Here is a 27024-nt window from a genome sequence, read left to right as displayed (position 1 = left end):
AGGACACAAGGACACGAGCACACAAGGACACGAGGACACAAGTACATGAGCACACAAGTACATGAGCACACAAGGACACGAGCACACAAGGACACGAGCACACAAGGACACAAGCACACAAGGACACGAGCACACGAGGACACGAGCACACAAGCACACGAGGACACGAGCACACGAGTACACGAGCACACAAGTACACGAGGACACGAGCACACGAGGACACGAGCACACAAGTACACGAGCACACGAGGACACAAGCACACGAGGACACGAGCACACAAGGACACGAGCACACAAGGACACAAGGACATGAGCACACAAGGACACAAGGACACGAGGACACAAGCACACAAGGACATGAGGACACGAGGACACAAGGACACGAGGACACAAGGACACGAGGACACAAGGACACGAGGACACAAGGACACGAGCACACAAGGACACGAGGACACAAGTACATGAGCACACAAGTACATGAGCACATAAGGACACGAGCACACAAGGACACAAGCACACAAGGACACGAGCACACGAGGACACGAGCACACAAGCACACGAGGACACGAGCACACGAGTACACGAGCACACGAGTACACGAGGACACGAGCACACAAGTACACGAGGACACGAGGACACGAGCACACGAGGACACGAGCACACAAGTACACGAGCACACGAGGACACAAGCACACGAGGACACGAGCACACAAGGACACGAGCACACAAGGAGACAAGGACATGAGCACACAAGGACACAAGCACACAAGAACACAAGGACACAAGGACATGAGCACACAAGGACACAAGTCACTAAGCACACAAGGAGACAAGGACACAAGCACACAAGGACACAAGCGCACAAGGATACAAGGACACAAGCACACAAGGGCAGAAGTCACCAATCACACAAAACACCAAGCACACAAGCAAAGCTGTTTTTCCTTCAAGGACAGAAGCATTGCCATGAAGCAATTAAATGCATTACTGAGCCAAAGTTAAAGCAATAGTATGTCATTTTTCTTCTGGACATGAAAACAAAAAAGGTTTCAAATATACAGAATTTTTATTTATTTTATTTTTTTTTTTTTTATATATATATGAGACGGGTAGAAGTTGCCAATAACTTTTTTCCCACTTTTTTTTTTAACCCAAGTGGAGCAATTTTGAAGCCTCAACTCTTTGCCTGTATAAAAAAGTGGACTAAGTGAGCGTGACGTTACCACAGCGTTCAGCTCCAGTCAAATGAAGCTCATCGAGGCCAGAGCAGTTATAGGGGTGAACTTGGAGCGGAGTTCCATATTCACTGGTTTAGTGCCAAGCAAACCTGTTGCTAGCACTCACGGGAGCGACCTCAGGGAAAGAAGACGCCTGATTTATCTGTTATCAGTGTTTATTTCTTGATTGACGGACACAACAGTGAAAAAAAAAAACAGGAGCAGGTTAATATGAACATTTTAAGACCAAACCGACGAGTCTGACAGCAGCAGTTACAGAGAGAGGAGCGACAGTTTTTCAATAGAAAGTGAACTGGAGCCAGACGCATGCACATGATCACTTTTTCTTTGGAACGCGATGGCTAGCAGGTTAGCTATGTCTATTTATATAAACACTCTATGCCTCAACTTGAATTTCCAAATCAAATCAATTACAGGGACATTAGCTTTACAATGCTAACAGATATAGCGCCAAAACTGGAATCAAAGCAAGGATTTAGCCGCCTTTCCACAGTGTCTTTTGTTGTGTCCTTAAGGAAAGACACTTCTCACACACATAGCCCAGTAAATGTGGTGTGTACGTGAGTATTGCTGGTAGTAGGAGGGGTCGATGGCAAAGATTAGCAGCCTAGCTTTTGCCAGACTAGCCCAGGGCAGCTGTGGCTAATGTGTAGTGAGTTCAAGAGTAAGAGCTGTTTGCTGATATAGACTCCCAAGTTTAAATCTGAAACGGATCACGGGTTTTCCTCCATACCAATCAATCCTGGGCCTAAAGGTCATCCAGGGGTCAAGGCGTTTAAACCCATTCTAAGTTATTTCCCCCCGAACTGCCGAGTCGTGAAACGCCTCTGTCACGGCATCATTCTCACGCCAAAACAACGCCGACGCAACCAGGACAAACCAGGACGAACCATCTGCCCCACGAGAGCTGCGAGAATCAACTGAACCGAAATCACACATTTCAATGGACAATTAGCAAATCACAAAAACTGAAATTTTTGAAGTACCATAATTTCCTTGTCAAACAACGAAATATCCAGTCTTATTCTGCGTAAAACGAATGCTAACCCTGTCGTTTAGATCTGTATTTGTCAGTTTATAGGAAAATTTCAGCCTTTTTCTCAATTTTAATGAACATATTTAAAGCGCACATATTACCCTATTTTCTGATCTCTGTTCTAATGTTGTTTTCTCATCACAAACAGACCTGGAGTTGTGTTTTGTTTCATTTGCGCTTGTTTAACGCACAAACCCTGCATATTTCCGATTAGGAGTTCTTCTCTCAAACTGAAAACACTCTGTTCCACCTTGTGATGTCATCGTGTGGCGATATAGGAAGTGCTCCAGTGTGTTTTTAAACTCCACACACCTTCATTTCTAGTATCATTTGGATCATTTCAGCTCCGGAATTGACCATATCTTAAAAAAACTAAAGTAAAAAGTAGTGGTTAACTTGCGAACTACCACTTCGTGACATCACAAGGTGGAACGGAGCATTTTGAGCTTTGGAGATGTTATAGACTAATAATAAAGAGTTAGTCAAGCATGCGAATGAAACAAAACACAACTCTAGGTCTGTTTTTGAGGAGGAAACGTGATTATAACATGACTTAAAGCTCAAAAGAGTCAATTCCGTGTAGTATCGGACCTTTAAATACGGCCGAAAAAGATCGACTCCTACTAAATACCAAATCTAATCGCAATGCTTTCAAGAAAATTCGCCATTAGCTATTTTTTTCCCGCTCTTAGCATCTGCCTGAGTGTTCTTTTGGTGGGTAAAACCAGATCTGAGGAGGAGGATTTGGCCTTCGTTGACATATCATTCATCAATGTCCGGCGTCGCTACACTTGGGAGGTTCTCTGGGCTCGCATCCGCTGAACCAAAACCCACGTGTCCCTCAGTATTGGTCCAAACGTGTTAGCTGGAACGCATTTTGCTCCACCGATGTTCTGTTGCGCGAACAATGTGGATTTTTTTCTTCTTTTTTTTTTGGCGGTAAACCTGTTAATGTCACGGGCGCAGGGGGGGGACACACACACGGCCATGAACTTTGACCCCAATAGAAAATGGCTGTCAGAAAAGTGGCTGCGATGTGCTGAGCTGTTGTGTTTGAGATTGGCATTTAACAGATGTAATTAGGGGCCGCTGCTGGTAATTAAAAGATTTGACAGTGTGGAAAAATTGAAGATGGAGAACGAGCGCAGGAGAATTGAAGAGAAAATGTGTGACCATCATTTCGTTCTTTAGTTTATCCGAGTGCGGAGTCATTTAACTAAATTTAAAGCTGACCTATTCTGCAAAAACGAACTTTTCAGAGCTTTTAATCATGTTATAGTTGTTTTCTTCTCATTTAAAGTTTTAATCGTTATTGTCAAGACGCCATTTTGCCGATAAATCCCCGTTTTAACCTCCACCTGTACACGCCCACTGTGACGTACGCACTTCGTTCTTCAATTTTATTTTCTTCCGCAGCGTTGTGTTGTTATTTGTCATATCATCGATTAAGAAAATTAAGTTAAAGAATGAAGTAAGTGCATCAGAGTGGGCGTGTACCGAAAACGGGTTGAAAATGGCGTCTTGAAAATGGCGATTAAAGATTACGCAAACATGAATCACTCCAAGTACAACTTCTGAGCGTCAATGAGAGGAAAAGAAACAACTATAACATGATTAAAAGCTCTGAAAAGTCCAGTTTGCAGAATAGATTTGATTTAAGAAAGCACTATGCAGCTTTTCTAGCAGATGGTCAACCACCTGCATTGCCTGGAATATTCCACAGTATTATTTAGGTAAAAAGAGCTGTATCGGTTCATTGTGGTGTAGAAGGAGCTGAGCCAGAAGCCAAAACTCTCGATTTACCTTCAATCTACGTTCCTACCCTCACCTAAGGCCATGAGCTCTGGGTAATGACCAAAAGGATCGAGGATACAAGCGGCCAAAACGGGTTTCCTCCGCAGGGTGGGCATGTCCCAGGAGGAGGCCTAGAGGAAGACCCAGGACACACTGGAGGGACTGTCTCTCGGCCTGGGAACACCTTGGAGTCCCACCGGAGGAGCTGGAGGACGTGTCCGGGGTGAGGGAAGTCTGGGAGTCCCCGTTTAGACCCCTGCCCCCGCGACCCAGCCCCGGATAAGAGGAAGAAAATGGATGGATGGATTATTTAAGTAGTATAAGACATTAAACTTCATGTAGACGCCACCAGGCCAAGTTACAGGTCAGATCTGTGGAAAGGTAGCCCAGCTCACATTAAAAAGTGCAGGTTTTTCAAGGTGATTTGGCAATGAAAACAGCTACACCTGCAGAGGGTAAATCAGAAGGAAACAACTATAACATGACTAAAAGCTCTGAAAAGTCGATTTTGTAGAATAGGTCTGAGTTAAATCAAAAATGATAACAGAAAACTCCAAACTCCTACCCGGTAATACACTGCCTGGCCAAAAAAAAGAGTCACCACCTGGATTTAACGAAGCAAATAGGTACGAGCCTCCTGTAGTTGGTCCGGTCGAGGTTCAGCAACAGTCTGACACCTGAATACACTGAATGACCAGGTTATTCCATCAATGGTGCGAGTCAAAATCCAAATTCCAAACTTCATCCATTCCATTAATTATTCATCGTTCATGATTCTGAGAGATGTGGCTGGTTGTGACAGGAAGGGAGGGCATCTGGCGCAAAAGGAAGACAAATAACTCCTCGTCTGATCCACTGCTACAGAACCAGCCAAATGTTACAGTTTTATAGCCCATTTGGCCTCGGGAGACTAAACGCCCGCACTCGAAAAACTATTACAACCCAACCAGACACCTCCAAGTTTTTCCGAGCGACTTTCGGAGCCTGACAAACACGTTACAAATTAATCGAAGGAACATCTTTGTAGTGAAATTGAGTTATTAAGCGAAAACACAGCCTCTTCCAGCACCACTGTCATTACGCCTAACGCAGAGCTTAATGCGCGGCTTGTAAGTGTTCTAATTGAGAGATGAGGAGTAATATCACACTTGGCTGATTGCAGATGGGCCACCATATTCTGCACATCCCCTTCACACCCACACACATATCCAGGCTGTGTCGAGCTGCATGTGCTAAAGACATCAAACTTGCCAAGAATTTCCACTTCTCAACACAAAAGTCATTTGACTAATCACACGTTTACGCTGCATGTTTTAGCTTATACGGGCGGGTATTTTTAGATAGGGTTGGTTTTTTTTTTTGGTTTTTTTTAATTGGTTGGAGCGTGAGAACATCTGTCAGGTGAAATACTTTTACATATACGTTGATATCTTTATTTAGATGTAGACGGCGTGACCCAGCAGCAGGACGCATCAGCAGAAACAGTCAAGAGACATTAATAACCTAAATATTTAAATAAAAAATCCGATATTACGCAAAATTTAGCCTTAAAATTTAGCTTTAAGTCGTGTTTTTATGCTGTTACCTCCTCAAAAAACACACCGGGAGTTGTGTTTTGTTTCATTCACACATGTTTGCGTAATATTTTTTTATTAGTCTGTCTAAATCTCCAAACCTCAAAATGCTTCGTTCCACCTTGTGATGTCACTAAGTGGTAGTTTTCAGTTTACAGCTAGTTTTTATCTTTTGTGCAGCAGAGATGAGCAATTCCAGGGCTGAAACTATCCAAATGATTCTAGTGAAGGTGTACAGAGTTTGAAAACACAGTAGAGCACTTCCTGTATCACCACACGATGACATCACGAGGTGGAACAGAGCGTTTTGAGGTTTCAGTTTGACAGAAGAATGTGTGAACGAAACAAAACACAACTCCAGGTTTGTTTGTGATGACGAAACGACATTATAACACGAAGCAAATCAGAAAACAGTGCAATGTGAGCTTTTTAAAGTCATTATTAATCTACTTTAAACTCAGGGTTGGTGAGACACTTCTGTAGTCAGAGCTGTCCTGGGGCAGACTGACTGAAGTGAGACTGTCAATCTACACCATCAGCTCCTCCATCCTCCACCAATCACACCATGTTCAAACTACGCAAACGTGGGCGAAGTAAGAACGTGAACTAGTCAGAGAAGGATTTGAACCAATGATGTTTGTTTGCTGGACGAGCCACGTAACCGCCATTTTTTATATGATCCAGAGTTTGCACGATAAGGCTGCCAGTTTTCTGTTAGTTTGTCCCAGGTGGATGTAGCTACAGAGACTCCACCAGTGCGTGACATAGGACAGAATACAAACTGGACATGTCCAAGTGCGTTTAAGTGTCTAGACAGATTAAGATAATAAGTTATAAATAAAATATACAACATTAAAAAAAAAAAAAAGGAGCGGACTGACTGGTTTCACTGCTCCGTCGCTACTGATCACAATAAGATGCTAGCTCTTAATTCAAGTTGCGTCTTAAAATCTCAACTGGTTTTACTGTGGGGTGACAGTAGCTCCACGGTAAACCAGAGTGTTTCTCCACTGATCGAAAGGTTGGTGATGAATGCTGTCGTTGCGTCCTTGGGCAAGACACTTACCCCTCACCTCCAGCGTCTGTGTGCACTTGTGTGTGAATGTGTTTGTGAACAGCTGAGCGTTTCCTTGATGTAAAGTGCTTTGAGTGACTTGAAGGTGGAAAAGAGCTATATAAAAATGTGATATTACAGTGATCCCTCGTTTATCGCGGGGGTTACGTTCTAAAAACAATCCACGAAGTATCAGCTTTATTTTTTACAATTATTCTACATGTTTTTGTCTGTAAAACCCCTCACCACACACTTTATACACTTTTCTCACACGGGCGTTAACATTTTCTCACATTTCTCTCTCGTTTAAACTCTCTCAAAGTTCAAACCTTCGTAGGCGTCTTTGTCGGTGCAGAACGTTTCATCGACATTGTGGGTTTTGTCGGGGAGAAAACAAATTGCAAACGTACAGCACTTCAGAGTCACACCGCGATCCAACGTTTATGTAAATTTGTCTGAACACATTCTGTACTGGACAGGAGACACGGCACGGAGGAGACTGATGGACAATGGTCTACAGTCCAACAGCCAATCAGGACGCAGGACACAATGGTCTACAGTCCAACAGCCAATCAGGACGCAGGACACAATGGTCTACAGTCCAACAGCCAATCAGGACAAAGAACACAATACACGAAACAGTGAGACCGCGAAAGATGAACCGCGATATAGCGAGGGACAACTGCTCATGTGTTTTGACCAGATTTGAAGGATTTTCCAAAGACATTTCTTCATTCAACTAAATCTGAAACCCAGGAATACACCACATATGTATCGTGTTTGTGACGAGTTTCTAAAAACGGCTGAAGTACGGCGAGAGTTGGGCGCGGTCTTGGACGTTGAGCCGGTTTCTACGGGGCATAATGACTTCCATAATGGATGCATGTTCTTCTGTGCGCCCCATTAGGCCGGAGCGCGGAGTCAGTGCCTGAAGAACACATCCGCATAAAACCATTACGCCCGTGCGCCTGTCATTTTCACATTCACCGCTCCGACGTGTGTAAATCCAAGTTGTAAATTTTATCAGGAGCCTACAGCGAACTCTGCCTTTCCTTTCAAACCAAAGGGCATGTTTGTGCTATAGCTGACATTTCAACTACCCTCCCCAACTCCAAAGGCAAAGATTATGTCTCGAGACTGTCAATGGCAACCTGCGTGGCTTCCCGGGGCTAGAACGCATTTCCTCCACCCCCACAAACGCACAAACGCGCACACAAAAAAACACGCGCGTAAACATATAAACACGCGTGTCTATAATCTGACCATCATTACAAATTATATGCAAAAAAAAAACTTAAAAAACAAAGCGTTATTCTGTCATGTTTGTGAACGAAAACTGTGCATAGCTTTTTAGGAAGACGCCTGGGGATAACATGTGTTTCCGGAGAGATAACCGGCGAAGGAAAGGTAGGAATTTTAACGTCTTTGCACCTTAAGCGGGTAAAATGCAAGGATTTTTGAAGCATTTGCATTTACGGGGAACTGTACTGAGAATAAAAAGTGATTTATATTATTGTTTCACTCACTTAAAATAATTGTATTCATCACATTCTTAGTCACTGTTCATTTGTGTGGGTCTATATGGAAATTCCGGCAGCGTATAGGAGGCTTATCTTCCAGGCAAACAATTTAAATGTAAAAGAGCAGATGCTATCTCAAGGTCCGGAGGAATAGGGCTTCGGCGGTGATGTAATGCTAAAATACACCCGCAGACAAAGACGTACTTATGTAGCCGAAGCAAATTATTATTTTAACATGATAGGAAAAGATACGAGTCTTTTTTAGCGCGGTGGGCAGCTGTTGTCGCGCAGGTCAAGGGCAGAGATAATACGAAATCATGAATACTAATGAAAAGGTCTCAGATGTTCACAGTTGCTTTACAATTTGGTTGGGATCCAGAGTAAGCACCTGTTCAATACTTTTGGAAAATGTGAGTTTGGTCACTGGTGAATCGTCTTGTTTTTAAGTGGGCGTGATTGACAGGTGGATTAGCCAATCAGGGATGCGCACAGTCTGTCCGTTTGAGAAAAATAAACGAAAAAATATCAGAGAGGTGAAAAATGTCTCTGATTTCTGCAGAATCAAGCACTAAACTGTTGATCTGACGTGAGAGAAATGTTGTTTTTGTTTTGTTTGTGAATCAAAGGTGACCAATGAGCTCCTTCGGTTCACACGTGTCACTGAAATAAACAAATCTGATTGGACGATCACGTTTAAACGGGAGACGCGACAGAGGAAGAGGGAACCAGACTGTGATCAAACTATATTTAAAAAAATAAAAATTAATAAAAAATACAGAGAGGATTTACCAGGTATTCATTCATTTCTGAGTGTTGCTATGATTAATAAAAAATAAAAATTATAGTTTATATTTGCCTTTTCGATACAATCAATCACACCAACGTCTCCATAAATTCAAGATGGCTGACGTGCCGTGCCCAAAGATACAAAAACAATATGAACTGTGACTAAAGAAAGACTTGAGCAACATTCCAGCTAGATGGCAACAACACTATACTAAAACAGTCTTGTAGGGATTATTATACTATTTATTCACTCTCACAGGTATAATAAATAAATAATAATAATAATGCACTGGACATTTCTACACATACACAGTTTCTTTATAATCATTTAGTGCTGTATTCATTAATTTCAGAGTATCGCTAATGGTGATGACAAAAAAACAACAACCAAAAAAAAAAAGCAATAGACATTTCAAAGCAGTTCATCCTTGACATGAACTGCAGGAACTGGGTCTCAATTTTGAAAAGAACCAAATCTTTTTCTCTTCAATTTGTCTGCGTTTTTAGACTGAATCGACACAAGAAGCAGCACAAAAGCAGAGCAGGCGACACAAGTGAGAGATTTGTGCATAAAAAACATCATAATAATCAAGAAAAATATATGATTCTTACTGTAGCGCAACATTAACTTAGTTTTTCGAAGGGTAAAACCACTCTCCCACGCTCAGTTTGAACCATTGGTCAACTTTGCAGATGAATTTATTTCTCATTGGCTTCTTTGATATAAATTAAACTTTGAAGAGAACGGATCCAAAAGATTCGGATTCCACAAAAGAGCCGAAAGTCCCAGAGAATCAGTGCGTTTTTGACTTGTTGGTCACGTGAACAATGAACATTTTACACAAACAAAACAACTTTATATCAGATTTTAGACGCAAAACTTTTCTCGAATTCTCCATTGAAATGAAATAAATGGGATTCCCGCTTAACCACAAAGAAAGCACGGTTTAGTATTTAGACACAAAAGTGGGCGGGGCCAAATAAAGCTAATACAAAAACAGAAAACGGGTCATTTATAACTAGCTAATAGACCTGTCGTGGTAATTACTACATCGACTTATCGTTTTTGGCGGTCCATATTTATCGTATGTACTTTTATTTGCAGTAGTGGGACTTTTTTTTTTTTTGCAGTACCAGATTTGGACTGTAGGGGGTCAAACTGATAACTTCCATGACTCATTACAGACACAAACTAACTCCTAAATTGATTAAAACAGCTATTTATTGACTGCATCTCGTACATTTTGTTGTTCCTACTACTTAAATCTAGATCAAAATATTAAAAATTCACACAAAAAAGCACAACGACCCACAAATTTTGAAGGAGGAAAACACCACAACTGCAGAGAGTCACACAAAGATACAACAAACATGTTTATTTCTAAAGAGCGGACAACGAAGATGGCAGAAAGTTACAAAATGTTAATTGAGAATAATTAAAATCCCGACGATGTGTTCACACTCACAACAAACTGAAACAAAAAGTGTGAAATTGTGTAAGAGAAGAGAACTAATTAATTTGTACAGAATAAACAATGGCACCTGTTTGGATTTATTTATTTATCTTTATTTATACAGGGAGAGCCCAACGAAACTAAGTGCGTAAGTTTATTTAAAACATTAAGAACAGGAGCAGGTGTGAGTAGAAATGTTTATCACCTGAATATTAACGCTAAATGGTCACGTTTTAACATCTTCAAGTCACTCAAAGCGCTTTAAATCAAAGGACTACTCGCCTATTCTCACACACATTCATACACAAGTGTACGCAGACACTGGAGCGAGGTGGGTGAAGTGTTTTGCCCAAGGACACAACGACAGCGCTCATTTGTGGGAGCTGGAATTGCGCCGAAAAGGCAAAATAACAATAATAATAATGACGTTTTTTACCATGTCAGTACCGGTGTCACCAGTCCTTAGACTTATACAGGGCGTCCATTAAGTCTTTTTTACAATTTTAAAATTTAATAAGACAAAGACGGCCAAAAAAAAGGTCACACACACTAATATTTCGTTGTTCCGCCTTTAGCTTTGATTACGCCTTTGTTTCGATTTCGCTTCTGCAACGTCACAAGATTTATTTCCATCCAGTGTCGCGTTAATTTTCCACCAAGATCTTTTTTTTGCACTGATGATGGTCGAGTCTGACGCTGCTCAAAGCTTCTCCAGCTCATCCCAAAGATTCTCAATGGGGTTAAGGTCTGGACTCTGTGGTGGACGATCCATGTGTGAAAATGACGTCTCACGCTCCTGAACCAACTCTTTCACAATTTGAGCCCGATGAATCCTGGCATTGTCGTCTTGGAACATGCCCGTGCCATCAGGGAAGAAAAAAATCCCCTGATGGAATAACCTGGTCATTCAGTGTATTCAGGTGTCAGACTGTTGCTGAACCTCGACCGGACCAACTGCACCAACCCTAAACTATTTGCTTCGTTAAATCCAGGTGGCGACTTTTTTTTTTTTTTGGCCAGGCAGTGTATGTTTAATTAGATTTGTTCTTTTGTACTCAGTGGTCATAAAAGTTTTTAATCACACTGCATTGGCACAAGATTATACGGAAGAACTTGTAATCGTACGCTTAGAAAGTACAACTCCTACAGGCAGTCGAGCCAAATGATAGAGCCCATATAGAGGTGCATTAAATGAAATAAAACACTTTGGAAACCACTGAGTAGAATAAGAACAAGTCTGTCTTTGTAATTTTTAAACGAGACTTAGAAAAAAAGAGACTTTATGGACACTCTGTACAGTCATGTGAACTTGCAGCTCTATTACGACAACACATTTTGAAGCGTGACACATCTGTAAGGTATTTTCTACCAAAAAAACTGGTATTGATTTACTAACGCTAAGGTAAATAACACGTGCAGACCAGCGGAATGTGTGGGAACTCATGAAGACGTTGTGCAGACCAGCGTGAATCTTACGAGGACACCGTGCAAACCGGAAGAAGGAACGTCCTCATACGCTCAAACACACACACACAAATATAAAAACTGTAAACATGCACATCTCAGGACTCTCTTCTATCTTTTCCAGAGAGTTTGTTGCTTCATTGTTCACTTTACCTGTGTGAAACTCATTAAAACCCTTCTGACTTTGTTTCTATCTCTTGATCCTCTTTGACGAATATTCTTACGCATTGCTACAGAGAATTATAGCGATAAACGATAATATTGAAACTACTTTATACCACTGACACATAGCAGGATAATCACGGTAAACCTATTTCTAAATATACTGTATCATTAAAAGCCCTGCACTGCAAAAAATACATTAAAAAATATAAGAATGAACCAATAATCTACTCTCCACAGCTCAAACTTGATCGTATAACATAAAAACGGTAAACATGTCCCCTCTACTGCAAAGAAATGGACACACGGTACAAACTGAGCCCTGAAATATATCGTTCGAACTTCATAAACTGAACGATAAGTTGATATTGTCATTGTTACGACTCAAAGAATCAAACATATTTACGAAAGGACACAGGAAACAGCAGGTTTTTATTTTTTATGGCTTCGGTTTCGTGTCAAAACTGAAAAGCAGGTGAAAAAAACCTTATTAGACCACGTGACCAACACAAAAAAAAAACAACTTAACAAAGAAAAATGATCACGGTGAGCCGGAAAATACAAAATAAGGACGGTGCGCTGGACAGACCGACCCGATACAGAGCCGATGACACGACCCTAAATAAAAAATAAAAAAAACCCATAAACTTTTCCTACATAAAAAAAAGAACAAAATTCACCAGGCCAAATAAAAAGGTGAGTTAACAAAAAGCTATAAAATAAAAATTCAAAAAATACAATACAATAAAAAAATAAAATGTAATTAAATAAAAAAGAAAATAATATAAATAAAATATAAATAAATATAAATAAAATAAAAATATATACTAAAAATATAATAAAATAACATGGACAAAGATTCTCAACTAACAACTAACTTAAACTAACAAAAATACACAGGAAAAAAAGCAGGAATAACTTCTTATGATTGAAACAAAAAAAAACTAACTAGAAAACTGAGGAACACAGAAGTCAAATTGTATTAAATGTTCCTGTATCAATGAGTAAAAAGCAAGTGAGATATTGAGTCAGTTTATCGTCGTAGTCCCTTATAAATACATTTTATACGGTGTCGATCTCTTCTGACAGATTGAAATGGGTTGAAATTCATCGCCTGTAATCGTTGAAATATGAAACCAACACACAAGGCACTGAAATTCAACCCGCAACCCCCCCCGTCTTGTCTCTATGTACATGTCCCAATCGCTAACACGTCCTTTATGCTACGATTGGCTTGTCTGCTGATGGGCGACCCTCCCGATGGCGTGTTTTTTTCTTCTTCTTCTTCTCTCCTTTGGCCTTAATTGCCGCTCTGTTGTACATGTGTGTGCGGGCATGTAATTGTATGATGATGCTGCGGGGGGCGCCAATAAACAGGAAGCCACCATCAGCCCCCCTACAAATAAACAACGTCTCCACCGCACATCGCTGCAAATCAAAAGGTCACTATCATTACGCCGGTTATTGGAGGTGGTGGGCGGAGGGCGGTGGGCGGAGGGTGCACGCGCCAGGCTGCTAGCGACACCGTGCATGTCTGCGCCGTTATGCTAGCATCACTCACGGTCCAACACGTGAATATGAATTTGAAAAGGTCAACGTCATTAGCAGACCATCGGCAGCTGCGTGAAACCGAGAGGGGGGGTTGACGGTAAGAGGATCCAATCAGTCTCCGGGAGGCTACCGCGGCGCGCACATGCTAACGGCTAGCTCACCTGCCTAGTGCAAACACAAAGAGTAAACAACGGTAAACGGTGCTACTTAGGGGAGTATTGTTTAAACCGGGGGATGAAGAGAAGCGATATTTGGAGAACCATGGGAACCAATAACAGTAGTAATTATGGCTCAGCTGCGGTCAGGGATTATGAGGTAAACAAATCATATTTATGTGTTTACTGGGGTTAGTTTCTCGCACGTGGAAGACTGTGAACTTAAATGGAAGGTAGTTCTGTCCGTCTGACTGCGGAAAAAAACCCTAAGATAAAAGAATCTGATACAGTTGGTCGAGTACAGGCGCTGAAAAAGGCGGACGATCACTTGTTAAATCCGCAAATCGTGAAAAATCGCTCCGTTCACTTCAGAAACGGGCAGATTTCGGCTCACTCTGCCCTTCGTTTTATTACAGTTGATGGATTTGAAGCTTATCACTGTGTTCTCTGTGAAAAAGAGGGTTGGTTGTCATTGCCAGTTAAAATAGAACAGCAGTGTAATATTGTTTATCGTGAAAAAAAGGGTTGAAAATAATCATTCGTGGGACGTTTTATATAATCGTGATAGTCGCCAACAAAGATGATCGCCATTTTATCATCAGAATGTGCAGAAAAAAAACCAAAAAAAACAACGGGGGAGACAAAAGGGTCTGTTGTCCTGGGGTTAAATGCCCAGAATTGGACTGTCTTCCTATAAATTTGTATTAGAAGGGGCCCCATGTTGAGACCTCTTCGCCCGGGCCTCCAAATTTCAGGTGCTGGCCCTGGATTTTAAACAGGACGCCCAAAAATTGGAAAGAAAAAGCTTAAATTCTTCTAAAATATGAGATCCGGTCACGTGACTAGGCTACACTCCGCCCCCTGTGACTGAGGAGAGCAGCATTTCTTGTATTTTCAAAGCAATTTCCAATGCAAAAAGTGAGAAAAATAAATGATTTTCTTCCAAACAAATCGATTAATCGGCGTTATTACATTCCATACGAGTTCATTCATAGTTTTGATGCCTTCAGTGAGAATCTACAGTGTAAACAGTCACAAAAATAATAACCAAAAATGAAAAAGTGTGTCCAAACTTTCGACTGGTCATCTAAAATAAAGAAAATTCGCTTTTTTTTGTCACTTGAATCAAACCTGTTCTGCAAAATGGACTTTTCAGATGTTTTAACTACTGTATGTTATAGTTGTTTCCTTCTCATTGACCCTCTGAAGTTGTATTTGGAGTGATTTGTACATGTTCGACCAATCTTTAATCGCTTATTTTCAAGACGCCATATTAGAAGGGGGGGCCCGTGTGAGACTTCTTGGCCCGGGCCCCCAAGTTTCAGTTGACGGCCCTGCTCATCCAGAATATCCTCCGTTAAATCGTAGTTTTTTTCACCGATAACAAAGTACAATACTATAACAGTTCTTTAAAAGTCATAATTGTCATATCCATAACTTTTTAAACCGTCGGCAACTTTAATAATCGTTAAACGTAATTATCTTGGCGGCGATAATCGTAACAAATCGTAACAAATGTCCCACGCCTATAAGGAACTACTTCAAAAACTGCCAGAATACCACAAACGACGGCGTAAAGCTAAAGACGAGCCGCATCAAAACAAACGGGAAAGAGTTTTTTTTTAGCTGTTTTACTTCACAAAAATGGAACAAACTCCAAGGAAAATCGAAACTGGAGACTTCGGTGACACAACTGCATTTTAATAATCCGCTAACGAACGTTTACACACACACCTGCAGCGGTTTTTAAACTTTTATATGGACTTGTGAACTTGTTTTTGTTTGTTTTTCTGCTTGTATTGTATTTTAAACACGAAAAAACGAGCATCACGTTGAACCCGTTGGCCATCGGGGGAAAATCTTTTATGAATGAGGTAAAACAAACTAGCGCAGTAAACATCCATAACATCTAATTTGACGTCATGGATTTCAAAGCAGCGTTGGCTCTGTTAGCGTTTGGACTTTCGGCTCCTTTGTGGGATCTGAATCTCTTCAAAGAGCCGTTCAAAAGACTGGCTCTTGTTTGTGTGACAGAAGTGGATGTGAGAACTCATTTTAACAACAAACTGATCACAGAGAAAAATGACCAACACTCAGATTTATTAAAAATGGTTCAAACTGACAGTGGGAGGATCTAAATAAACTGTTGCACTACAATAATAATATAGATTTTTTTGTGTTATTACGATGCCAAATATGTTTTCTGTGCTCAAATCTCTCACTCGTGTCACCTGCTCTGCTTCCGTGATGATTGTTGTGTTGATTCAGCGTTAACCAGTATAAAAATGCATAAAAATTGGAAAGAAAAAGAGTCGATTCTTTTAAAATATGAGATCCGGTCACATGCTCCCTGTGTCTGAAGTGAGCAGCATTTCTTGTATTTTCAAAGCAATTTCCAAAGCAGAAAACTGAAAAAAAAATGGTTTAATCGATTGTTTTTGCTGAGCCATATGAGTTCATTCATAGTTTTGCTGCCTTCAGTGAGAATCTAACTGCCCAAACTGTGGCCCAGGGGCGAAATGCGGCCCTCAGATCAATTTTTCTTGGCCCTCAAGCTTCCAGGTGAAATGGCCCATATTACCTCAAACAGCACTTTTTACTGTACATTTCTGAAAATCTACTTTAACAAGCCCATATCAAATATTTAGTGTGTCCCGTTGAGGATGTAAGTGTGAATAAAGGTCTAGTGGTTCAGTTTAACTTATAATAATAACGCAGATTTAGAGTATTCACTGTATCGGTGACCAATCTATGTCCTTTAATCGGCCCTCAGCTTTGTCTGTGTTTTTATTTGTGGCCCTTAATGAGAAAAGTTTGGACATGCCGGATCTACAGTGTAAAAAGTCATGAAAATAAGAACCAAAAATGAAAAAGTGTGTCCAGACTTTTTCATCTAAAATAAAGAAAACGCACTTTTTTTGTCACTTAAATCAAACCTATTCTGCAAATTCTGGACTTTTCAGAGCTTTTAACTACTGTATGTTATAGTTTCCTTTTCCTTGACACTCTGAAGTTGTATTTGGAGAGATTCGTACACGTTTGAGTAACATTTAATCGCTTATTTTCAAGACGCCATTTTGTCGACCGCTCCGCGTTTTCACCTCCACCTGTACACGCCCAATCTTAATTTTCTTTATTGATAATATGACAAATATCAATGCAATGCTGCTGAAGAAAATAAAATTGAAGACAGGTGTCGATATTTTGTACAGGTGGAGGTGAAAACGTGGGGTCGATGGCGTCTTGAAAATAAAAATTAAGGATTACTCAAACGCGAATCACTCCAAAAACAACTTCTGAGGGTCAATGAGAAGGAAACAACTAACAAATAACACGTTTATGCTCGCTAGTGTTTGTTGTGATGACGTTTACCCATCGGACCTCGCCGTTTTCTAACTTGTAAATCAACAAACTTTCTTCTTTTAACTCGTTTTAGATGAATATTACGACTTAAAACGTGCAAATTATACCCTAACGATCCACGGGTGTCACAGATTATAACTACAGAGCCGACGCGAGCGCTGTCGTCTTTAACCTCTCTTCGTTTACTTACTTCTGAATTCTAAATATCCTCGCAAACGCTTAAACAGCACCCAGCAGAGCGAAGGTAAAATCTAGCCGTTTGAGCGTAATGTATTGTTGACTTTCTCCTTACCTCTGTTGAACCTACGCGTGTGTGAATTGCATCGCTAAAGACGATACCTCAGCCTCGTTTTCTTCGGTGTGTGTGTGTGTGTGTGTGTGTGTGTGTGTGTGTGTGTGAGCTCGTGTATCGCAAACAGAGGAGACACACGGGGTAGGGGTGGGGTGGTCTACCAAGATTAATGTAGCCAATCTCTGCAGCTATCCCGAGCGGTCGCCATACACTCCCCGCTATCCCGGCTCCGCTTTTTTTCCCCACCGCGGTCTACACCTTTCCCTACAACGCGCTCTAATTAAATGAATCAATCAGGAGCCACGCCAAACGCCGGACAGATAGCATCACAACAGCCTAACTTGACCGCGGCGGCTCCTTTTGCGTTGGTCTATTGTTGAAGACGCCTGACCGGAGGAAAACGGCACGAAAAAGTAGCTATAGTTGTGATGTTTTATCAGCGAAAACTAAAATATTAAGTGGTATTAAGTATTAACGTGTTTTAAAAGGGGATATGTTACACAAAATTGACTCGTGTGCGGTTTAAGTCGTGTTATAATGTTGTTAACGCGTCAAAAACGGACCCGGAGTTGCGTTTTTTTGCTTCGTTCACGTGTGTTTGAGTAACATCTCCGAAGCTCGAAATGCTCCGTTCCACCTTGTGATGTCACGAAGTGGTAGTTTTCAAGTGAACAGCGACGTTTTAACCTTTTGTTCAGTCGACATGGGGCGATTCCAGAGCTGAAATGATCCAAATGATACTAGAAATGTACGTGGAGTTTAAAAACACAGTAAAGCACTTCCTGTTTTACCACATGATGACATCACAAGGTGGAACGGAGTGTTTTCAGTTTGAGGAAAGAATTCAGCGTAAATATGCAGGTGTGTTTGTGCGTTAAACGTGTGTGAATGAAACAAAAAAACACAACTCCAGGTCTGTTTGTGATGAGGAAAAAACAAGACTATAACATAAATAAGAAAATAAAGTAACACGAGCCCTTTAAATTAATTAATATATCTGCATTTTTGTTGACTATTACAGCTGAATTAAATACGGAACGTGACCAAAATATGTGTCTGCAATTTAGATTTTAAAGTAATTCAGCTATTTTTAAATAATGGACCAAATATTTTATACATTTAATAAAACTTCAAGTAGCTGTAGCTTTATTTTACGTGTTGAAATTCAGGAAAACACCTTTTAGATGAGCTCAGGTGAGGTGGGCGGGGCAAACAGGTAAATATACTTTTCACTTATGGTTCAAACTCGGTTACAGAGCATTTTATTTATCCGCATGTGTGTTTTTGTTGACTTTTATGTGAAGCAGTTCGGTCAGCAGACGTTGTTTTAAATACGCGATGGAAAAAAAAAGCTTGAATTGAGCTGAAGAACGATTAACTTTTATTAAATTAGAGTACGCGACCGTCGGATAAGCTAGCACATCAAGTTTTAAACGCGCTGTATGAATAAAATCCAATCTAAATACAGTAAGTGCTTATGTTAACACACTTGATAAGGAAAAACGTTGGTAGTTCAAATGTATTCAACCTATTAAATACTGTCAGTGTGTCGTTGTGCAAGACACTTCTTCCCACCCATCATCTCAAGCCATGTTTCCACTGTTGTTCTGATGTCATTGTTGTTGATATCTACCTCTAAGTATTTCATTTTATTTCTTTTTTAACTTTACGCATGCCCTTATTTGTACTTATTCGGTGTTTTATGTTGCACTTTATCAGCAAAAAAAAGTTCCTAGTTTGTGACAATGGCAATAAAAGTCTTCTGATTCTGATTTTTCTCTTTAGCTGCGACATTACAGTTGGTGAAAATGAATGAAAAGCTCAACCTGGATCTAAATGGTGCTGTTTTAAATGTGCTCTATACGTAAATTTGAACTAAAAAAGGATTATTTTTAGTAGATTACAGTAGGTTTTCTGTGTAATCCCCTCTGCTAATCCAAGCCGCTTCTTCGGTCCTGGTCAGATTACTGCTCGACTTTGCCTTGTATCTGTCTGAAGTGAGGCGCTAACTACACTGAAGCTAACGCTCCTACTGTTTCTGTTTGTAGGTGAGGTAGGTTCAACTGCCAAATGGAACCGTTTGAGTTTTTATTTATTTATTTTAGTTAATATGGTCGTTTTGCAGTCATCACCGTTTTGCAGTTATCACCGCGCCACACGAACAAACGCTAACCTTTCAAACACAACTATAAACCGTCCGAGTCGCCCTTTATCTCCTTATTGGGTGATAAAACGCCGGCTAACCAATATAAACATCTCTTTTTACAATATATTAAAATATTATGTATAATCTTGTGTGTTCACTGCTGGTCCTTAGCGACAGTGAAATCATTTCCCGTTTCAGCGTTAGTAACGATTATAGTCGAGTGTGACGTCACCCACAGAAAATGAAGCTCATCGAGGCTAGCAGTTATAGCGGCTAATTTGCAGCCGAATTCAATACTTGGAATTCCCGACCACGAGTATCATAGCAACCAAAGAGCCAATCCGGAGCGAAGCCGTAAAGGTAACGCCCCTTCCCACCTGCATCACTGGTTTAGCAGCGTTAGCTAGCGTTAGCAATCAAACCTGTTGCTAACGCTAGCGGGAGTGACCTCGGGGGAAAGAAGCCGCCTGATTTGATTTGAGTTACAGACGCAATATCGAAATAAAAACACCAGGATCATGTAGAGCGGGTGAATGCGAACATTTTAGCCGGAAGCTGGAACGCGGCGGCTAGCGAGTTAGCTATGTACATTTATATATACAGTCTATGTGTAGCTAGCTTGCTTTTCTTCATAAAAAAGGACTTCAGGCTCTATACTGATGTTCACGTGTGTCGATATGTATTCTCTTTCACACTTTCCACACGTTCAACACCGCGAAAACTAAAAGACAGATAGACAAAAATTAGCTTAGCACTGATACATAAAATACCTACATAAATACAGAACAAAATTATGTTTACCGCGTTTGCCGTTATCACAAGCAGTAGTTAAGTAGCATTTTGACGTCTTTTCTTTGCACTGCGTCGTCTCTTTACACTTTCGCATCTACTATTTTTTCCCTCTCTCCGTTTAACTTCCGGGGCAAAACGTGACACGTGACTCACAAAAGGTCAAAGTATAAAATTAATAAACTAAAGACAGAAATGTTTAGACACACAAATATAGAACAATAATTCTTCTGTTATCGTGAAAATAAATATACTGACATATTACCGTTAGCTACACTATGGTGACGATAGGATAAAAATGCATCGCGTAAAATGGATAGTATGAACTTTGACCTCTACGTGGCAACAGTCCTGCAGATAGAGACGTGGTCAAAAACAGACGCAGCGTTCACTCTATAAATTAAACGATGTCTGAGTCTCCAAAAGTCAATGCTATGCTAATACATTCATATATATTCTAGATGCAGGATTACACGAGTGCATGTGTGTGACCCCAATAACCATGATACCCCCAGATGACATCATAAATTGGGGATGGAAACACTCTATTGGTTGGGAAAATTGCGAAGTCCCACGGTGTTGTGTTACTGAGCAAGACACTTCATCCATCGTACCTGTACAGATCGAACTGCTGCTTTAAATATTGTGCTAAACATAATAATTAGCGATATGAGAACAACGGAAAACTCACTTATGTTTTTGATGGTGATACGACATTTAAAACTGTTACATCTCACCATCAGTCTTCTAAAATTTTAGTGCCCCTAGCCTTATCCTAAGAAATTAATAATATTTAATAATAATAATAATAATAACAACTTTTTTTTAGATAATTATAAACTTTGAATTAACTTTTTTTTTGCTGCGATGTTTTTGCTTTACCGGAAATGTTTCACAGTATGGTATTTATAGTTTTTAAATTGTAAATAAAGTCCATGTTAGTGCTGTTGTGATGTTAGCGCCATTACCCTGTTAGCACTGTTGCCCTGTTAGCTCTTTTATTGTGTTAGCGCTGTTGCCCTGTTAGCACTGTTACTGTGTTAGCGCTGTTTACCTGTTAGCACTGTTGTAGTGTAAGCGCTGCTGTCGTATTAGCATTGTTGTTGTGTTAGCGCTGTTGCCCTGTTAGCTCTGTTACAGTGTTACCGCTGTTGCCCTGTTAGCACTGTTATTGTGTTACCGCTGTTGCCCTGTTACCGCTGTTGCCCTGTTAGCACTGTTGCCCTGTTAGCGCTGTTGCCCTGTTGGCTCTGTTACTGTGCTAGCGCTGTTGCCCTGTTAGCACTGTTATTGTATTAGCGCTGTTGTCGGGCTGCACTCTCTGTACTTATTTTACCAAGTTCAGCGTCCACTCCAAAGGCTAAACGAAGCTATCAAAGCGCTAATGTCTTGTCTGTCATTATTAGCGTGTTTTAAGTGTCTGCAGAGCCTCCACAGTTTGCATTTAACCTGCTCTGGGCGTTAGCATTAGCATTAGCCACAGACGTCAACAGCGGCAGTGCTCACATCTACAGGTACTAATTCTGGAAAATACAGAGTGGCATCAGATCGGTGATTTGGTCTGAGTACTCACCGACACCGATACCTGAAAAATGTGCGGTATCAGAGCTTTTACCAATACAAGTATCGTATCAAAACAAAACAAATTTGAGATCAGCTAGACTATGGATTTGGTCTTGATCTAGTCCTAAAAGCCAAATATTACTCAAAGGCTGATTTTACGCTGTTTGAATGAATGAAATGAAACAAAACACAACTCCAGGTCTGTTTTTGAGGCGGTAACAACATTATTATAACGTGACTTGAAGCTCACAAAGAGTCAGTTTTGTGTAATATAGGACCTTTAAGATTGGTACATTTCCTGAAAAGCTCGTGAACCAATGATCTAACACAGCAACCTACAGACTTTGTGCTTGAGTCATTTCAGTGAACACATGTATACAACACAGACAGTCCCCCATGGTTTTACTTTCCCATCTCAGATCGTGTGTTTAATGCTCTGTGGCGTGCTTTTTCAACACCGCACTCGATGGCAGCGTTGTGTGTCTGTGTTTGATAGCGACTGGCTCTCAAACACATCAAAAAACGCTTCTTCGGAAGGAGGAGCACGCGGTAACGCAAACCCAATCATACCCACATCTGCCACTTTACTGTCGGCTTTGTTTTGTCTTCTTAACAAACAAATCAAAATCCTTCTTTCAATATGAATTTCCTAAACGTTTAAGCTAATTTCTTCCTCCGAAATTTAAACTCTGCTACAAACCACATGCTTTTACTGACAGAGGATCAGCTGTGGACTGTTTTCTATTGAAAAAACCCAAGCTGACGATTAGAAATGACCGTATTTCCCGGAGTATAAGTCGCACCGGACAAAAAAAAAGCATAATAATGAAGAAAAAAACATATTTCACATATAAATTGTGTCAGAATATAAGTCGCACTGGACAAAAAAATGCAAAATAATGAAGAAAAAAACATATTTCACATATAAAACGCACCTGAGTATAAGTCACACCAGACAAAAAAAAAAAAAAAGCATAATAATGAAGAAAAAAAACATATTTCACATATAAATCGAGTCTGAGTATAAGAGTGCGACTTATACTCAGACTCGATTTATATGTGAAATATGTTTAATATATTAGCCGCACTGGAGTATAAGTTGCACCTGAATATAAGTCGCACCGGACAAAAAAATGCAAAATAATGAAGAAAAAAACACATTTCACATATCAGAATCAGAATCAGAAGACTTTTATTGCCATAGTCTGTGAACACAGTTCACAAACTAGGAACTTGATACGGTGATATAAATTGTGTCTGAGTATAAGTCCAGAAAATATGGTTAGCTTAATCCATTAAAACATGACTAATTGCCCCGCCCTAACTATAACGCGACACCGTGACATCCTTAATGTACTTTTTTTTGCTGTGTTTGTAGATAATTTTGAAAGACATCCAGCTCTACTCTGGCTTTTACTTCACGTCAGCGTTGTGTGTGTCTGTGTCTGTTAGCGACTGGCTCTCAAACACATAGAAAAAAAACACACGTTTCTTCGGTGTAGCACACGTTAACGCTAACCCAATCATACCCACATCTGCCGCGTTACTGGGGAGTCGAGCGAGCGTTATATGGAACTGCCATTGTGCTTTTTAATTATGCGTTTCGGTCATACTTGAGCAGCCACACCACCTGGTCGTTTCTCAGCCGTTTTAGATAGAGTTAAGAATTAAAATACGGGACAGAACAGAGCTGATACTGTAGCGTTTTAGCATCATTGAGCATCATTTCAGCAAAAGCCTGTATTGATAATGTTCAGGAAGTTAATGTTTTATTTGTTTTTAAGAAGACAACATAAAATTTAATCGAAAATTGTGATGAGAGAGGAAAAAAAACTGTCAAAACAAGCTCTTTTCCACCTTCAAATCGCTCAAAGCGCTTTACATCTTGCCCAAGGTCACAATAATAGTATTCATTTGTGGGAGCTGGAATCGCACCGCCAACCTGTGGGTCGGATCAGTGGACAAACGCTCTACCAACTGAGCCACTGTTGCCCCAATAACAATGACTTTTTTGTCATATCCCAAACCCTAATTTTGATTTTAAGGAGACAAAAGAACATTTTGATTGATCAATATGAGGAAACTTTCACTTTCACCAAGGCCTAATATTAAAAATGCAAAAACTGAGATAAAAACGTCACAATTTTACGATTACTCACATTTACTGACATTAACCAACAGTGAAATCCTTCATTTTCTTTCATTTCAATAGTTTAACAGATCAGCACTGCTCCAGTGTATGACCAGATTCATGAAATCAAACTTTTTTAAAGGTAAGACCCTGGTCTCTGGACAGGACCCTGGACAGGACCCTGGTCTCTGGACAGGACTCTGGACAGGACCCTGGTCTCAGGACAGGACCCTGGTCTCAGGACAGGACCCTGGTCTCTGGACAGGACCCTGGTCAGGACCCTGGTCTCTGGACAGGACCCTGGTCAGGACTCTGGTCTCTGGACAGGACCCTGGTCCCTGGTCAGGACCCTGGTCTCTGGACAGGACCCTGGTCCCTGGACAGGACCCTGGTCTCTGGACAGGACTCTGGTCTCTGGACAGGACCCTGGTCTCTGGTCAGGACCCTGGTCTCTGGACAGGACCCTGGTCTCTGGACAGGACCCTGGTCTCTGGACAGGACCCTGGTCTCTCTTTCATTCGTCCCAATTATAAAGGCAAAAGTCCAAACAAAGGCCGTGTTTCACTGCACTCCCTCCATCAGCAGAAAGCCTCATTAGCCACAGCAGCATAATTAGCAAGATGCTGCAGAGCTCGTTAAGGAGGGGCCTAAGTCGTAAACAAACCCGAGTGAACCTGACGCCCACAGAGTCTCTCTGTAACTGCCACCGCTGCTCCCTCCCACAGAGACGGCGTCCAGGAGACAAATGTACATTTAATGACTCACATTATATCCCTGAGCTGGCGTCATATGGAGAAGAGCTGCTGCACTAAAGGTATGAAGGTTGAATCAATGTGTTCACACAAGTACTTTATTTTTTCCCTTTTTTATTTAAAGGTGCACTAAGTAACTTTTCTGCTTGTCTCCGCGCAGATGTTATTGCTTCCCCTGGAATATTCCCCACAGTGGCATTAAAGCAGACCTATTGTGTAGTTATAATCTGACGTCCGTGGATCATTCTTTTATAATTTGCACATTTTAAACCACAATATTCATCGAAAACGACTCAGTAAAAGAAACAAGCTCGCTGACTTCCATGTTAGAAAACTGCGGCGGCCAATGGGAGCTGACGTCGCCGTAAACACAACACAACAAAGCGCCACATGCCGTCGGCTCGTCCTATGGACAGCTGCACGTCACACGAGGGAGGAGCAGCTTTTCATTTGTAGGAACAGGTCTGATTTAAAAATGCACTATGCCTGGAATATTCCACAGTATTATATCAGTAGTATACATTAAACTTCAAGTAGACGCCACCAGGCCGAGTTACAGGTCAGATCTGTGGAGAGGCAACCCATCTCACATTAAAAAGTGCATGTTTTTCAGGGCTTTTTGGCAATAAAAAAACACCTCAGTTTATCCTAATTTGGCCCAGTTCAATTGTTTACCAGTGATATCCAATAGTAGTAGTAGTAGCAGTAGTCGTCGTAGTACTGGTAGTAGTAGTAGTAGTAGTAGTCCCTGTACCTGTAGCAGTGGTCTCTGGACGCCCAAGACCTTCATCGTGTCTGCGTTGGCGAGGATCTTCAGAGGGTCGGCGGCTTTACTCACGGCCTCGATCTCTTTGTTGATTTCTGTTCGCACCTAAAACGAGACAAATGAACACGTCAGCGCGAAATTCTGATGCAAAATATGCTCTGGGTGTGAAACATTTTTGAGCTGGTACGTGGTGTGGAGGAATTTATATCTTAAATGTTTCATAAATGACATAAATACCTATCTTTATATATCACTAAAGCCCTGGAAATAAACAAGTCCTCAGCTTTTAAAGACAAGTCCATATGCGACAAAACATCAAGCTAGCAATAACCTGTGTCGTTTTGTTTAATTCACACGATTAACGCACAAATATCCATCAAATATCAACCTTGTGATGTCATGTGGTGATACAGGAAGTGCTCCACTGTGTTTTTAAACTCCATATTCCATCATTTTCATCCCTGGAATTGCCAATTTCTACTGAACAAAAGGTAAAAAAAGGAGCTGTAAACTTGGAAAACTACCAGTTCGTGACATCACAAGGTGGAACGGAGCGTTTTGAGCTTTGGAGATGCAGATAGACTAATAATAAAAGGTTAGTGAATGAAACAAAACACAACTCCAGGTCTGTTTTTGATGAAGTAACAACATTATAACACGATTAAGCTCACAAGAGTCAATTTTGCATAATACGTGACCTTTAAACATTAGCTTATTTCCTTTGTTTTAAGAGAAAAGTTGTTTTTTTAAGGCATTTAAGGCATTTTTAGGCAAACTAAATTGATAATGGGTATAAAAAGACCTTCAGATTTAGATTTACTTTTGAATAAAGATGATATGTCCGGTGTATTTATGAGTCTAGAATATAATATAATACTTGTAGCCACAGAAATACCAGATTTAAAAATAAAAACGGATAAAACTTTTGCACTAAAATGAAGTGAATAAACTTAATTAAACAGACTTGGTTGAGGAAGAGGTCGTTGATGTAGTAAGTGAGAAACGCTCGGAGCTGGCACTGCTTGGCTTGGCTTGGCCCCATGTTCATTTCGATCTCCTGGATAAATCTGTGAAGAGAAAACATGAATAATTATCACCAAAGGCTCCAAAAACAGCTAATCCAGCCCCATCAGGTGTGCGGCGGAAACGTACAAAACTGTTTCATTATCGCACTCGAGCGTCTCAACTGAATTATGATGTCACCGGGCCAAACCGCACCGGGCCAATGGAAATCAACAGAAAAAATACTTGTACACGTTTAGTGAGCAAGAGAGACGGCTTTGCTTTGCTCGGAATGTTCCAGAATATGACCTTAAACGTGTATTTCTCCAAAGAATCAAGCGAGTGACGTCAGCGAGCCGAGTTACAGGTCAGATTTGTGGAAAGGCGGCGACGTTCACTGTATGAATGCATGTTTATCAAGGTGTTTTTGGA

At 40.7% G+C, this 27024-nt stretch overlaps 1 protein-coding gene across 1 annotated transcript in view; it reads right to left on the bottom strand.

The window, feature by feature from the left end:
• Positions 1-27024, bottom strand: part of exoc4 (exocyst complex component 4) — a 266766-nt gene that overhangs the window by 72914 nt on the left and 166828 nt on the right. Inside the window, exons 12-13 of the mRNA XM_033976073.2 lie at positions 26555-26657; positions 25579-25695 (exon numbers count right to left, since the gene is read on the bottom strand). Coding sequence (XP_033831964.1) covers positions 25579-25695; positions 26555-26657 — 220 coding nt within the window. The remainder of the gene's footprint in view (positions 1-25578; positions 25696-26554; positions 26658-27024) is intronic.

Source organism: Periophthalmus magnuspinnatus, chromosome 12, assembly GCF_009829125.3.
Source record: "Periophthalmus magnuspinnatus isolate fPerMag1 chromosome 12, fPerMag1.2.pri, whole genome shotgun sequence".
NCBI classification, from domain to species: domain Eukaryota; kingdom Metazoa; phylum Chordata; class Actinopteri; order Gobiiformes; family Gobiidae; genus Periophthalmus; species Periophthalmus magnuspinnatus.
The sequence above is the reverse complement of the archived record's forward strand: the minus strand, read 5'-3'. Positions and strand labels throughout refer to the sequence as shown.